This window comes from Clupea harengus, chromosome 16 (genome assembly GCF_900700415.2).
Source record: "Clupea harengus chromosome 16, Ch_v2.0.2, whole genome shotgun sequence".
NCBI classification, from domain to species: domain Eukaryota; kingdom Metazoa; phylum Chordata; class Actinopteri; order Clupeiformes; family Clupeidae; genus Clupea; species Clupea harengus.
The window spans coordinates 11,268,372-11,283,371 of NC_045167.1; the positions used below are offsets into that span (position 1 = coordinate 11,268,372).

Below are 15,000 nucleotides of genomic sequence, written 5' to 3' on the forward strand. Positions count from 1 at the left end.
GAATAAGCTCATAGTTTTGCAGATTTTAATTTTGACGCACCAACGATACTGTATAAAAAGCAGACAAACTTGATTTCATTGAAAATAAAAAGGTGTTTATTTCTCTTTTCCCCACCCCCCCAAAACAAGAATAAAAAAGGTATCATGTTAGATGGTGTAAGAAATATTGTTTTCAAGAATACATGGATTAAAACATATAAATACACACATATATCTTTTCTTAAAAAATACACTTAATACAAGACAATAGAAGGGTTTGTTAAGTATTTAGCTAGTACGATTATATTTGCATTGCTTTTTCCACTTTTTTTTTACAAAGCGGTTGATTAAGGCAACGTCGGCCATCTTCACCTCATAAACGTCAATAAAGCACGTTTAAAACACATCTCTTCTGCACGGCGCAGAGAGCAGACGTGGTCAGTGTAAGAACTGCATACAGTAAAAGAGTTATTCAGTTCAGTTCAGTTGTGACACAGGCTGTACAGTGTTCTCAGCAGAGTTATGTCAGTACCTCCCACTATCATTGGCTCCCTTTTTCTCTCTTAATAAGTTAATGAATGAATGGTGGTAAGATCTGGGAGGAGGAAGAAGGAGCTGCGTTCTCTGTCTCTCTCCACTCTTCACGGACAGGAAAGGAGTTCAGGAGATAAGGGTACTGGGTGTCAGACTTGCATGGAGCCCAAATGTCTTTTTTGTCTGTTGTTGTTGTTGTTGTTGGGAGCATGTCGGACTGGCAGGGTCAGAGGTCAGGAGGGTGAAAGGTGACTGGGACATCAGAGGTCGTCGTCGTCTGTGCTGAAGCTGGAGCGGCGGCTGGAGCCCTTGGAGGCATCGGGCGAGACAGCGGACAGAAGCGGGTCGGTGCCGAATGGCGAGAGCGGGTCGTCCATCAGCATCTCCTCCAGCCGGTGCTCCTCCTTCAGCGTGGCGCTGAAGAAGTCCGTGAAGTGGGACAGGGGGTCCATGAAGGTCGTCGAGCCGTCGCCGGGCTCCCCAGCTGTCGCCCCTAACGGTGATGACGACGAACGCATGCCACCTGCAGCCCCTCCGTTGGGCCCGAGAGGCACCCCAGTCGTTGCCACGGCAGCGCCGCCACCAGGTTGGGGTCCTGCGATCGGGGTGCGGGGCAGGTACTCCCCCCCGCCGTTGAGCTCCTCGGGGTAGAGAGGCGGCTGCTGTGGTGGCTGGGGTCCCTGCTGCTGTTTAAGGAGGTGGGTGGAGAGCTCTACTGACCCCAGGGTGGTGGCCATGCTGGGCAGACCGTGAGCCCGCGCCTGGATCTCCAGCTCCTGAGAGAGAAGAACGCAGAGGAGGAGAAGACCAGAAAGTTAAACCTCAGAGATTACAGACAAGAAAGACCACAGAAAACATAGTATGCTAGGAAATAGGCTTTTACTAATGCAGTACTCCGAAAACAAAGAAACCCTACAGTAAAAAACAATGCATTACCAGCTAATACACTTAAATGTATGATACATTACTGTCCCCACAAAAATCCACCACACAAACATCCTCTCTCCCATAAAATGAAGTGGTAGACTGCAGTGTATTTGAACCAGATGACAGGCAGATCCATTCTGTAGTCACTATCTGGCCAAGCCTCCCCAAGTCCACATCGGCGCTCACTCACCACAGCCTGGGTGACTGATAGTGTTTAAACAGCTCCCTAATTTAGTACTGGGGGAGTGATTAATCTAGCCCTCGGCTATCTCCAGAGCGTGTGTCCAATGGCTTGATACATCTACATCTACGACACCATCCACCCCCCACCCCCAGCTTCCCTCTTGGACTAATCCATCCTTTGGGCTTCACCATCATAAACATGACAGGGACAGTGTAAAGAAAAGGGGGGGTGTTGGCCACTCGCAAATGCTTATCCATCAGTGGGATCAGTGCATCATCAGTCTGTGGCAGTAGTGCTCTAGTAAAGGGCTTTCACCTCACAGAGGCTTACATGAAGACTGGGAGTCTTCTGCTCCTTAAAGATCTATCTCAGTCAGTCAGTCAGAGCCCACTATAACAATGCTGTTACAATGTTATACACTGCTACAATGCTGATACAGGGTGGAACAATGCCACAACGCTGATACAATGTTGAACATTGTTCATCTGTTTGTCTTTGCCATTCTTGGACAGCGACAATGTGGAATATAGGTCCCATCTGTGTCACAGAATACTTAAAGTGTTCAATTACACCCTACAGAGCTTTTTGACTTATAAACTGAGCAGAAAAACGCTTTTCCATCCCTTTAGAGCACCTTTGCTAGCCAAGGCCTCGAAATGCGAAAAGGTTGCGTATGCCTCCATAACAACATGTTGTGGCCTGGCTCAGAATGCCATGGCCTATTCCCCGGCCCTACAGAGGCAAAGTTCTGACTGCGTGGGGGGAGCAGAAGTCTGGTATAACTGTTGGTGTCTAATTACCTTGTCTTCTCTCCCCAGTATGCCTGCCCTGAGCACAGTGTGTCGATACGAGGCCAATTTGAATGCATGATCCTAGCCAGCCTTCTCTCATTTCTCCCCTTCTCTCTCTTATTCAGGCTTTGGGATGTGGTATTAGAGCCATGTGTATATGTGTGTGTTTCTGTATGTGTGTGTGTGTATCTAAGTGTGTATGTGTTGTGTGTATGTGTGTATTGGTGTGCTTGTGTGTGTGTGTATTTCTGTGTGGGAATGTGTAGTGTGTGTGTGTTGGTACGCATGTGTGTGTGTGTGTGTGTGTGTGTGTGTGTGTGTGTGTGTGTGTGTGTGTGTGTGTGTGTGTGTGTGTGTGTGTGTGTGTGTGTGTGTGTGTGCATGTGTTTGGGTGAGGGGAAGGGAGGTGTGGTCCTCTGATGCAGGATTTAATAATCAAATCATTACTGCAGCCGGCCTCACTTCAAAGCAAAGGGGAAGACACAGCGGTTACTGACATCAATGGGAAGTCTGGCAGACGAGCGGCCAGGACTGGGGAGGGAGGGATGGAGGGGCGAGAGGAAAGAACGGGGTGCAAAGGGTTTCTTTATCTGTTGGTGTGTGTGTGTGTGTGTGTGTGTGTGTGTGTGTGTGTGTGTGTGTGTGTGTGTGCGTGTGTGTGTGTGTGACTGTCTGTCTCTTTACTTTTGTTTACTCTCTGTCTTTGTCCCATTGAGCTGTCACCCTGTATCGTGTTGACTCCTTTAGAATGTTCACCTTTGGTTTTCTTTTTTTCTTTTCCCACCTCCCTCACACACACCTACACATATACACACTCATTCTCTCTTTTCTTTCCCACCCTCTTTCTCACTAGTCAGAACAACAGAACAACAATGCCCCCCCACACACACACACACACAATTATTCTTTCTCTCTCTCTCTCTCTCTCTCTCACTCTCTCTCTCTCTCTCTCTCTCTCTCTCTCACACACACACACACATACACACACACAAACTAATTATTTCTTTCTCTGCCCCACTCTCTCCATCTCTCTGTCTGCCCCATACCTGGATCCTGAGCAGCAGTCTGCGGTTTGCCTGTTCCAGCTTCTTCTGTCGGCTCTCCAGCTCTCGGGCATGTTGCTGCTCTTTCTGCAGCCACTTGATGTACTCCACCGAGGCCTTCAGGATGGTGCCTTTGTTCCAGCGCATGTCACTGCAGAGCCACACAGAGGACAGGGAGAGAGAGAGAGAGAGAGAGAGAGAGAGAGAGAGAGAGGGAGGGAGGGAGAGAGGGAGGAAGGGAGAGAGAGGGAGAGAGGGAGAAAGATAACCTTTTAAATACAAGTCCACGTGTCAGCAAGAATGCTCGCACCCTGAAAGAAACGCACTGAGTGAGCGAAAAAAAAAACGTACAAAGGCTCCATTTTTATATATGAATAAGAGATGGTGATTTACACGACCAATTATTCATTCTCGGACATTATGTCGGACCCCTGAATGGGATTTTTAATAGAATACTTAAGTACATCTGGAGAAGTCCATTCTAGGGGTCCTTGTGTGGTAAAATTAATCCCTGAGCCAAAAATGAGTGTCGGAAAAAGGGTATATAAAAAAAAAAGATTGGACTTAAAGGAGGAAGCAAAGTGCACTCATTCCTGATACTATTACGTTTTTAAAACGAGAGAGAAAGCGAGAGAGACCTGGTTAAAACCGTCCCTTTCCACCAGAATAAGACGTTGAGTTCTGATCGCAGCTAATAATCTCCTTTATCTTGTGTTAATGGCACGGCGAAAACAGTCACCCTCCATTTAAATTCCATCCAAAGTTCAATTGAGCTGGGCCAATGGATTCCCACTCTGGGCTGAGGTTCATTCTCGAGGCCAATTGTGCTCCAACCTGCCTCCTCTTGACCTCAGTCTCATTCAAGGACTCTGGAAGCTTCCAGTGAAAAAGCTAGAGACTTCAGCACTCTTTATTCAAACATGAATCAGAAACTTTAGACAGCCCTTTGGGGCCTTTGGTAAGAATATAATCAAGAAAGGAAAAAGTACGGGTGTGATTTTGTTTACTCAGAGTATGGCCACACTTTGAAATGGTGAATAGAATAAAAGATTATCAGTCTTAGAAAGGTCAATTGCGATGTACTGGACTTTTTGTTTGACTGTTTTTCTTCCATCATTCAACAAAATCAGTGTTGGGGAGTATTGAGCTACATGTCATTTTACTAGGAGTTTAACTACATTTTGCAGTAGCTTGCTGGTAGTTCAACCTCATTCATACTTTCATAGTGATTCAAGTAGTTGAATTACTTTTTGCCATTTTTTGTGTAGTTAACTACTGAAACCAATGTGGGCCATAAAAGGAAAGGAATGTTTTCATTTTTATTTTTCATTTTACCATTGCTTTGACCAGCCCCACGCCTCTCTTTCATCCTCGCCGCTGTGGAGACATGCCCAGGGAATGCATTAGACAGGCAGGCACCACCACAACCTTGACTTTTGTGTAGCGCATGTGCTAGTTTTGATGCTATTTATTGACAAAGGTTCAGAGAGGTTGTTTCGTGCTATTTTTGAGGCTACTCGGATAACTGAGTTATCCTGCTTGGTGCAATACTCGCACCTGGACTTGCAAGTTTCTGGAAGGCAGGTGTCTGACTGTATACAAAACCAAAGCTTGTACTTCCCCAGGAATAATAGGAAATTGCATGTCTAAAAATAATAAAAAATAAAATGAAAACACTTAGAAACTCACGGGTCATTAGACTTTGGTATGAGGGTTCCCAGCTCTTTGATTCTGTAGTTGATGTTGTACCTTCTCCTCCGCTCAACTGAAAGACAAACAGTGCAAATTCATAACTTCTGATAAACTATTTTCACGCTTTTGAAAAAGGCAAATTAAATCAAGTTTTACAAACAAAGTAAAAATTTAACTTCAGTGACAAAAGCGCTTACTCAGATTGTGATTGTTTTTTTTCTGTCGCTCTTTGGCCATAACTCTGGTGTCGTTCTCTGTGAAGATGGAGGAGAGAAGAAAGAACAGAGGAGAGAGAAAGAAAGAGAAAGTTCACGTAAGTTGTGGCAACCCCAAGCTATCACATAAACACTAACACACAATCGCACACACACAAACGCACACACACACAAACGCACACACACTCACATAGAACATCAGTCAGCTCAACCCTAGCACCCTCTTACGCCGATCGAAGTGATCAAAGACTTACAATGGAACGTCTGACCCCGACTCCAGCATCCCAAAAGGACCCCTCCACCCTCCCCCCTCCACCCTCACAACCCCCCAGCACCACGCAACCCCTCCGACCACAAACAGGATTGACCTTTTTACCCCCTCCATCCACCCTCAAAGGGCCCTTCTTCCTAGCCCACAGAACTCCTTTTCTTTGGCCCTCAGTGGCAGGCTCTGTGTCCTTGTTAACATACTGAAACTCACAATCAAGTCAACTTAACAAATTTGCTAATTTAGTATTTAAAGAAAAAAAAAGAGGATGAGCTAGGGTAGGCGTGCGGGTTAAAGGGGGAGCGGGGGGGTCGGAGTGGGCGAGAGATACTCCCTCAAGTGTTCATATTCACATTCGCATTCTTACAAATTACATAATTGGGCAGCGTGATTGGATTTCTCAATCTGTTTTCTGTTGATTCAATAAGGCCCATTTAAAACTGCATGTAACACGGCCATTGTCTGGGCCTAGCACACTTATATGAAAAAGATTGTAATTTACTTATTTGCGCATCGTAGTGAAGTGTTCTTCAGGCATCCTTTCTATTTCCTAAATCAATTAGCTCTACTTGATGCATGACATTCATGAGAAAAAAGACAGCGTTCATTTTCACAGAGGCTTTTCTGTGTTGCTTGTGTGCGCCATGGCAAACACACTGCCATTTTTCTCTTTTTTTTAGGAAATGATTTACGGATTATCAGAGAAGAGGGATATCTAACTGCAACCCAAACAAGTTTTGAGCATACTTTGAGGGAATAAATCTACAAAAAACACATAAACATATTTTTGTGTTTTCTTTTGAAATTCGGCCACATTTGATTTAAAAAACGTTCGACAGACATGATCCAACCGTGGAACCAGGACCTAAATCGGTCAATTTTCCTCCCTAAGTGCATTTCACGCATACACACACGTGCAGCATCTCTTGAACCGCCTCTAATGACTCAGTTGCGCTTTGATTGGGTTACTTTTTGTGTTCGCCATTGAATCAAGTTCTTTCAAACACAACTTTGAAAAGTTTCACTCGAAAAAGCTCTCACTGTGTGTCACTCTCTACAAATAACCAATCTCCATCCATCCCCCCTTCCTTCATTCTCTTCAATACAAATTTAATAAAATGTAAATATTAATGTTGATCCCCTCATCTCCGTGTTTGTTCTGATTGTGAGAATTGCATTGATTCCTGCCTTAAAAAAAATGTGTTGGTGCTGTTCTTTTTAGCATTAGCGGCTAGCTCTGCTCTAGGCTGTGAGAGTGCATACCTGTGACCTCTCTCTTAACAGTGATCTTTGTGGGGCATGAGAGGGTTGTCAGTCCACCATGAGGGGCAGGCATACCTGGCATAACGTCGTACATGTCCAGCATCCCGCCGTTCAAGGACACCTAGGAAGAAAAGAGAAAAAACACAGAAGGTCAGCTTCTAAACTTCCACATTCTTAGACTCCTCCTGACAAGCCACGGCACTGCATTGTCTAGACACTAGAGTCAGGTCTCAATTGAGTTCCTGTCTCTTTCCCTTAGATGTATTAAACTCTTTAAAGATGAGAGGAAGAGACACGGAGACAGAGAGAGAGGGGGGGAGGGGGTTACTGGGGGCACCACTGAGAAGGCCTCTAGGCCTGTGTATGTGTGTGTGTGCACGCGCATGTGTGTGTGTGCGTGTGTTCACTCTCTCCATCCTGTATAGGGATGGGAGGCCTTTGTCTGGCTTTCTCCATGTTTCCAGTAGTAACAGTGCTCCTTGAACTGGGTCTCCATGACACAGAGACAGCTGTGTGTTTTAAAAATAGCTCCCCGCTTCATGTAAGGGGTTACCCCGTTGTCTCTCTTGCTCTTACAAACACACAGACACACACACACACAAACACACACACATGCACACACAAACACACAGACACACACACACAAACACACACACATGCACACACAGATGCCAAAGATGGGGTACTCCCTTAACCACCCAAGAGCATGAAGACATTTTAGTTTCTTCCTAATCTGTGTGACACTGATGGAATGTGGAGATATGGATCAAGAAAGCTATGTGTGGAGAGCCGTCTGTGTGTGTCTGTGTGTGTGTGTGTGTGTATGTGTGTGTGTGTGTGTTTGTTTCTTGTGCCCCAAGCTGCCCTGTATGCTGTACTATGAAAAGCTGATTTTCAAAGCAAATGTCCGAATCCAATCTGATTCTCCTGGTACCTCAGGTAGAGGGCAAGGAGCAAGAGAACGAGAGAGAGAGAGAGAGAGAGAGAGAGAGAGGGAGAGAGAGAGAGAGGGAGAGAGAGATCAAGAGAGAGATCAAGAGAAAGCCAACACAGATAGAGATGCCATTATGTGATCCCTGATTTTGCATTAGTGATTATCCTAGCATTAGTTGATGCAAATGTGTCTTTGTGTGTCTGTGTGTCTGTGTGTGTGTGTGTGTGTGTGTGTGTGTGTGTGTGTGTGTGTGTGTGTGTGTGTGTGTGTGTGTGTGTGTAGACTGTCTATGTGCACGCATGAGGTGGGGCGCTGCTAATCAAAATGAAGGATTGCAACAGTCGTCCGCCTGCCGGTCTGGTAATCGCTTCCATCCATCCCCATCTGTGTTGGCGGATGTGTTGACACTCCATAGAGCTGAGACGCATTGCTCCGTGCGACTAATTAAAACGAATTGATCCATTTAAGCATGGTATCATTTCAGAACAGGCCCATCGGGGGTGTATGTATTAGTCCTATCCAATGCCTCACTGCCTTCCTTCTGTATAATCATAATCTTCTTCTCTCTCTCTCATCTCTCATTCTCTTGAGGCTTCTATCAACTAGTGTCTGTTTTTTTTCCTCTCTATCTACCATGCACTAAATGCCTATCTCTTCTACTCTCACACACCACACTTTTTTAACCCCTCTTTTTTATCACTTAATTTCTGCTAACCTCTTTTTTTTACGTTCTCTCTCTCAATCCACTTCTCTATGTCTGAAAGTGTCCCTTCTTTAGCTTGGATTTCTGCTCGACAGATTCTCTTTCAGAGTGGCATATTTCAGGGTTGGACTCAGGTGTGGCGCTAATGAAGATTCAAGTATCTCTTTGTCCGAGAGCTAGCGAACATTAGCATCAACTAACAGTTCAGGAATGCTAGCCCGCATCCCTGTCATACTAGGCCCACTTGTTCCCCTCAGACTCCCATGCATTCTTTCCCTCACTGTTCTCTGTAAATACTCGTTTTGAAAGAGTACGTTTTATTTTCTATCTCAGTGGTAGCACTGCGCAACATGGCTAACATATTTTCGTTCCATTCACTCGCATTCCTCAAGTCGGTTTCAGTTTTTCTCACCTCGTGGATGAAGTGTCACCACACACACACACACACACACACACTCACACACACACACACACACACACACACACACACACACACACTGAGCTGAGTCTCCCCAGTGTAAGGAGGGTAAAAAAGGGACTGAAAACATTCACTCCCTAATTAACACTCTCTCTCTCCTTCCTTGCATCAGCAAATGCTACTATGTTAACTGTCAGCATCTGCGTAATCCATTGTATCGTTAGGCTTAGCAAGAGAGTGAGAGAAAGAAAAAAAGAGAAAATGCCTTAAGTCCTCTTACTAGGTAGGCTAATACATTGAACTTTGACTCCTGGGCGTACTTAATCTGACCTCACACCGAGACAGAGACCCCCTTTTCCCAAGCTTGTCCCCGAGGCTGATGACAGTGATGTTTGCCTTGGGGTGAAAAAGCCTTTCATCCCTACCAGTGTCTTTGAAGCACTCTAATTGCTTCAACCACATTTACTTTTCAGTGTAAAACCATCAGGCACACCACCAGTTGCATTGTTAGGTGATTGGCAAAGTTGTGCTAATTGCTTGTTTGCTGGTTTTGCTTTACTCTATGCTATACTTCCTACAAAGGAAAAACCTAATCACAGTTAAATACTGATGCTAATATGCAAGGTATGCAAACAATGAAAGTGGACTGGCCACACGCACACACACACACACACACAAACACACACACACACACACACACACACACACACACACACACACACACACACACACACACACACACACACATAGCCACAGAGTAGTTGACAGTAGACTATACTTACATTGCTTTGCATTAGGATGTTAGACTCCATGCAATCCAAGCCCCCATCATTGAAACCGGATTCAAGGCTAATTAAGTCATCAATAACTTCATCCATTGGAAACTAAAAAAAAACAGTAATTTCAGTTTAGCCCTTTGCTCTGACAATCATAAATAAATGTAGTTGTTATTGTTGTTGATGTCTGTTTGTTTGTTTGTTTTTGTTTTTAGCATGGAAGAAAATAACATTGAATCAATCATTCATAAAGAACAGTACACAGACAGATAAGAAGTTGGGAAACTAATCCGACGACAGACGTTTCTTCAGAAATCAGCAGAGCAGAGAAAGAGAGTGGTGGGGCAGGGAGGAGTTACCTAACACAGAAACGCCTGCAATCAAACTAGTTTCCACAATTTTCTTTCTGATTAATGAAGTTATTGGTGAACAGGGAGAGTGTGGTTGGATGGTGATTGGGGGGTTGGGCAGGAGCATAATAAAGTTTCAGACTTTTAAAGCTTTTACGTAAGGACACATATCCAACTCACCTCGCTGTCATGGTTACTGGTTGCCAGGGAATGCAGGGTGACAGGGCTGCCCTGGGTGCTGCCGTCTCCTTCCTGGGGCATGTGCCCATTGCGCATTACTGGCGCGGCCCCCAGCGGCTGCCCGGCGTGGGGGTGGGGACCTGGGTGGGCTTGGCCGGCAAGCTTAGAGCTCAGGGTCAGGTACTGCTTCACCTGCTGGGCCTGAGCCTGGTGGAAGTGGTACTTTGGGTTCTCTAGGTGGTTCTGCACCTGGGAGGGAAAGGGTGGTGGGTGAACATAGAGAGAGATAGAGACATTTAGAGCTTTTAGAAAGTCAAGACATACATACACACACGTGTACACACATACACACATGTACACACATACACACACATGTACACACATACACACACATGTACACACATACACACACATGTACACACATACACACACATGTACATACATACACACACATGTACATACATACACACACATGTACACACATACACACACATGTACACACATACTAAAAAAGAACATATCGTAGCAAGAGCGACAGACCCATACAAATCCATAACATATACAATACATAAAGCACGCACACAAACAAACAAACACACAAACAATCATACGTCATATCAAGTGAGTCAGATTAACTGGAAGTGTACACCATAAAAAAGAGCTCTTAAGCTAACAAGCATAGAACAGACATTTTGTGTACAAACCAACATTGCAGTCACACTCAGGTCACTCATTGACTGATAGGGAAAAGACAGGCACTGCCAGTAAAGCAGAGCTAACCAAGAGCCAGGCTGCTAGCAAAGCTACACACTCAGACAGACACTACGAAATCCACCTCACCAATCTCCAACCTCACTAAAATAACAACACCACCAACAGCAGCACCAGCAAAAACGACGGCCCTCTGAACTAGTCCCCTTCAGTGTGAAGGCGAGCCGTGCAGAAACCCCAAATGCCAAAAAGCTCCTTACGTTGGAAACTCGGATGCCGTCTCTCATGTTGTAGTAACTACAGTCGGTTAAATGGGGCATTCTCATCACACGCCGTCTTCAGTTCGCCGAGAACTTTTTTTTCCGTTTTTGTTTCTTAGTGTTCAGTTTTCAGTTTTCCTGTATTTGTTTTGTTTTGTTTTTGCAGAGAAACCCAGAAATTATCCCGTCACTGACTTGGTTGTTGCTGGTGGCGACAACTCTCTCCTGAAGAAGAAGATGAAGTATTGGTGTGTCAGAGACGGTGACTGTCCCCTCCTCTCCAACCAGTGGGCCCTTATAAGAAGGCAGGGCCAAACACTAAATGACCTAATTAGCGGAAAGAGCGTGGAACAGGCTAGCCCCCTTTTTTTACTGCCATGATAATCACCTCAAACAGAGACCCATCAGATTGCCCTCAGTTTGATCACAACAGGATATCTGCCTATGGCCTCTATCAGTCTTTTCAACGGGAGGGGGTGGGGGGGTTGGGGGGGGCAGTTGAGGGGTGGGTGCCAAGCTTTCATGGCGTGCAGGCCGGCCAATCACAAATGTCCCCCTGGTTCTTTTTTATGCCCCTTCTGCTTAGGGGGGAACCAGGGCACAAATGGCATTTGTTCTACGTGTGTTTTTAAATAACCCGGCGGCAGCCATTTTTACCACGGCTGCTCTGTGGGTGCATTGTCTTCCGCTGATAGCCGAAGAATAACTAGGACCCAAAAAGCTGCTCTCCGTCTAATTTTAACCGGCCTCATCTCGTAAATGCGAGAAGGCTATTCTTCTTTTGTTGGAGCCTCTCTGTGTGTGTGAGAGAGAGTGTAAGGAGAGGATTTTTCTTTTTGTGTGTTTTTGTCATGGAATGTTTCTTTTTTGGCCCTCACCCTTGGGTCACACAGTGCATCTGCAACATGGTTTCATTGGGTCCTGAGGTATTTTTAGATCCCGCAGAAGAGGCAACACATTTGTTACGTCTGAATGATGCCATGAAGCGGGGAAACATCCAATTGGTTTATGTCAAATTCAATTTCATACAAAAGTTTCATAATCCCAAAGAGGATTGACATTAATTCTCCAAATTATGGATTATGAAAAGAAGTCACATTCATCACTTAAGGCTCCAACAGCTGTAGCAGCACAGCTCAATAATCTTTAGCCAATAGTCCTGTGGTCTATAGTTAATAAAGTGCTTCCAGTGAAATCCTAATGCAACACTGTTTCTCATCCCTTTACTTTACTCAGGTTAAAAGTCAAGACTTGCATATATCATTCTAATATCATTCTAATATATATATATATATATATATATTTATTTATTTATTTATTTATTTATATAGCACCCTCATTAGCTTACAGAAATACACACACCTTTAAATTGTGAAATACACTGACACATACACAAAAAAGTTAAATTATTGAGATTGAGTTTAAAAAGTGTGTGTGTGTGTATTTGAGGGAGAAAAAAGTGAAAGAGCAAGCAGCAGACTGTAACAGCAAGTGAGAGAAGTGAAAGAATGATTGGAGAGAGCGATATATAGGTTCATTTCCAGGGGGAACTGAACAAGTTTCTCTGTGTGTCTTAATCAGCCTCTCTGCACCAGTACAGAAACAGGCCAGGACCTCCTGTCCTTTGCTTGTGTGTTTGAAGGCTGTCCTTGACATACCGTCTCTCTGTCTCTCCATCACTCTCTCCACCTCCCTAAGTCTCTCTCTCTCTTTCTAACTCTCTCTTTTACTCTCTCTCTCCATCCCTCCATTTCCATCCTTCTCCATCTCTCTCTCTGTAACTCTCAGTTACATTTTTTATTTAAATTAGCTTCATTGGCATGACAAAAACATACTTTGTATTGTCAAAGCATTTCTAATTATACAGGTAGTTAGTATCTCTAGCAAAACAGAACAGAACAGAACATCAGAACAGAACTCTCTCTCTCCATCTTTCTTCCTCTCTAACTTTCTCTCCATCTCTCTCTCTCTCTCTCTCTCTCTCCCTCTCTAACTCCCTCTCCACATCTCTCTCTCTCTCTACTGTAAATGCAGGAGACACGCTTATTAAGTCCTTAGGCCCTTTAATTTGATTCCAGTTGCAATGGCTCTGCAGTCCAGTTAATGCGGCCGACAGACAATGGCTTGTCTATGTGTGAACACACACACACACACACTCTCTCTCTCTCACACACACACACATACACACACACACACACACACACACACATACACACATATACACACATACACACACACACACACACACACACACACACACACACACACACACACACACACACACACACACACACACACACACACAGACACACACACACACACACACACACACACACACACAGACACACACACACACACACACACTTACTCACAGACACACAGCTGCCTCTGAGGACAGAAAAGGACAAGTATCTGTAAATCTGGACTGCTTTGATTTACAGGCCTTTGCACTTTGGGGGATAATGAGCAGATTAAAAAGAAATAAAAGTGTAGTTCACTTTTTAAGCTATTCCCAGATCCTGTAAGTGCTGTATTTATGTACTGCCAGAGTGACCACCTCACACTGTCACACACCCACACATGCGCACACACACACACCACATTCACATACGTGTTTTATTGCCAGAAGATGAATGACGAAACCACATTTTTGTTTGTTTGTTTGTTTACGCCGTCTAGTTTATAAATATCATGACTTTGTGTACCCACAGCTGTCAAAGTAAAGTAGCGACTACAACAACTCTCTGCCCAGTCTCCTGTCCAGAAACCAGGGGTATCATTATTACACTGCCAAACCATAGGTTGGTTTTCCTTTAGTAATGCCTTTCCTTTTATCGACTGGAACATGAGTGTTTTTTTTCAGCCTCCGTGCTAGTTGCAGCTGCATCTTTGTAACATCGTTTCAAGTCCCTAAGCTGCTTAGATCAGATATGACACTAATTTGATACAACAGAGTACACAGAGACACATTCTCTCGTTCCCCTCCAAAAGCCATCGCCAAGACGATGACTTGCCACAAATGTATTTTCCGTTATTTCCCCAATTCCTTTTTTAATTACCTTTTTTTTTCGCTGATTCACTCAAACTACTTTTAGAGTTGCACAGAGCAAAGAAATCTACAGGAAGTAGTTGAGCCTTAATTTACCCAACAGCAAAAAACTTAATTGATCTGAGTACAGTTGCCCAACCAAATCAATTTACCTTAACTGTGCTAACTTTGTATACTCAGTAATTGGATTACATGCAGGATCCGTTTTTTCATGGCTAATCGCTACACATGCAGCAATTAGTTAGCAGAATTTCATTTAGGAAGAAATGGAAGAAATACATATTTCAGTTGCCCTTTTGGTTTACAAGAAAAATCACTACAAGCATACGCACAAAAAAAAACTTCTGTTGGCTATCCCTGCGTAGACACAGGAAGCTACCAACTTAGTATTCATTGTGTACATTAAAATGTGCTGTCAATATTACCTTTTTGGAGATGCTGGTATATTCACTACCTCCGTGTAGATTACCTACATCCATTCATTCCACTGCCCAACTGTTGGACGTGTTACGATGACCTCTGTTTAAAGACAGTCTAGGGTTGCTCAATATTGTTTCAGTGTTACTCAAGTTCTTGTTTCACTTCATGCTTATGAAACACTGGGCTAGTCTGTTGCAGAAATAGTGGATAAAACCCTGGCTGGACAGAGGTCATTTTTTTCACACACTCTCCGCTTGGCTACAGCTGACACAGAGTAAGTGTTTGTTTCGTGACCCTCGACCA

The 15,000-nt window shown here is 44.2% G+C and overlaps 1 protein-coding gene across 4 annotated transcripts in view; it reads right to left on the bottom strand.

The window, feature by feature from the left end:
* Positions 1-73: 73 nt before the first annotated feature.
* The window catches only part of tfec (transcription factor EC), a 16,547-nt gene continuing 1,620 nt past the window's right edge, over positions 74-15,000 (bottom strand). The window contains exons 2-9 of one of the 4 annotated variants that reach the window (XM_042710082.1): positions 10,258-10,506; positions 9,734-9,835; positions 6,972-7,017; positions 5,348-5,404; positions 5,148-5,223; positions 4,794-4,835; positions 3,462-3,609; positions 74-1,289 (exon numbers count right to left, since the gene is read on the bottom strand). In XM_042710082.1, the coding sequence (XP_042566016.1) occupies positions 774-1,289; positions 3,462-3,609; positions 4,794-4,835; positions 5,148-5,223; positions 5,348-5,404; positions 6,972-7,017; positions 9,734-9,835; positions 10,258-10,506 (1,236 nt within the window). In that variant the 3' untranslated portion in view covers positions 74-773. Of the gene's footprint in view, positions 1,290-3,461; positions 3,610-4,793; positions 4,836-5,147; positions 5,224-5,347; positions 5,405-6,896; positions 7,018-9,733; positions 9,836-10,257; positions 10,507-14,702; positions 14,965-15,000 lie in introns of those variants that run through there. The other 3 variants (XM_031583070.2, XM_031583069.2, XM_042710083.1) reach the window with 3 other exon arrangements.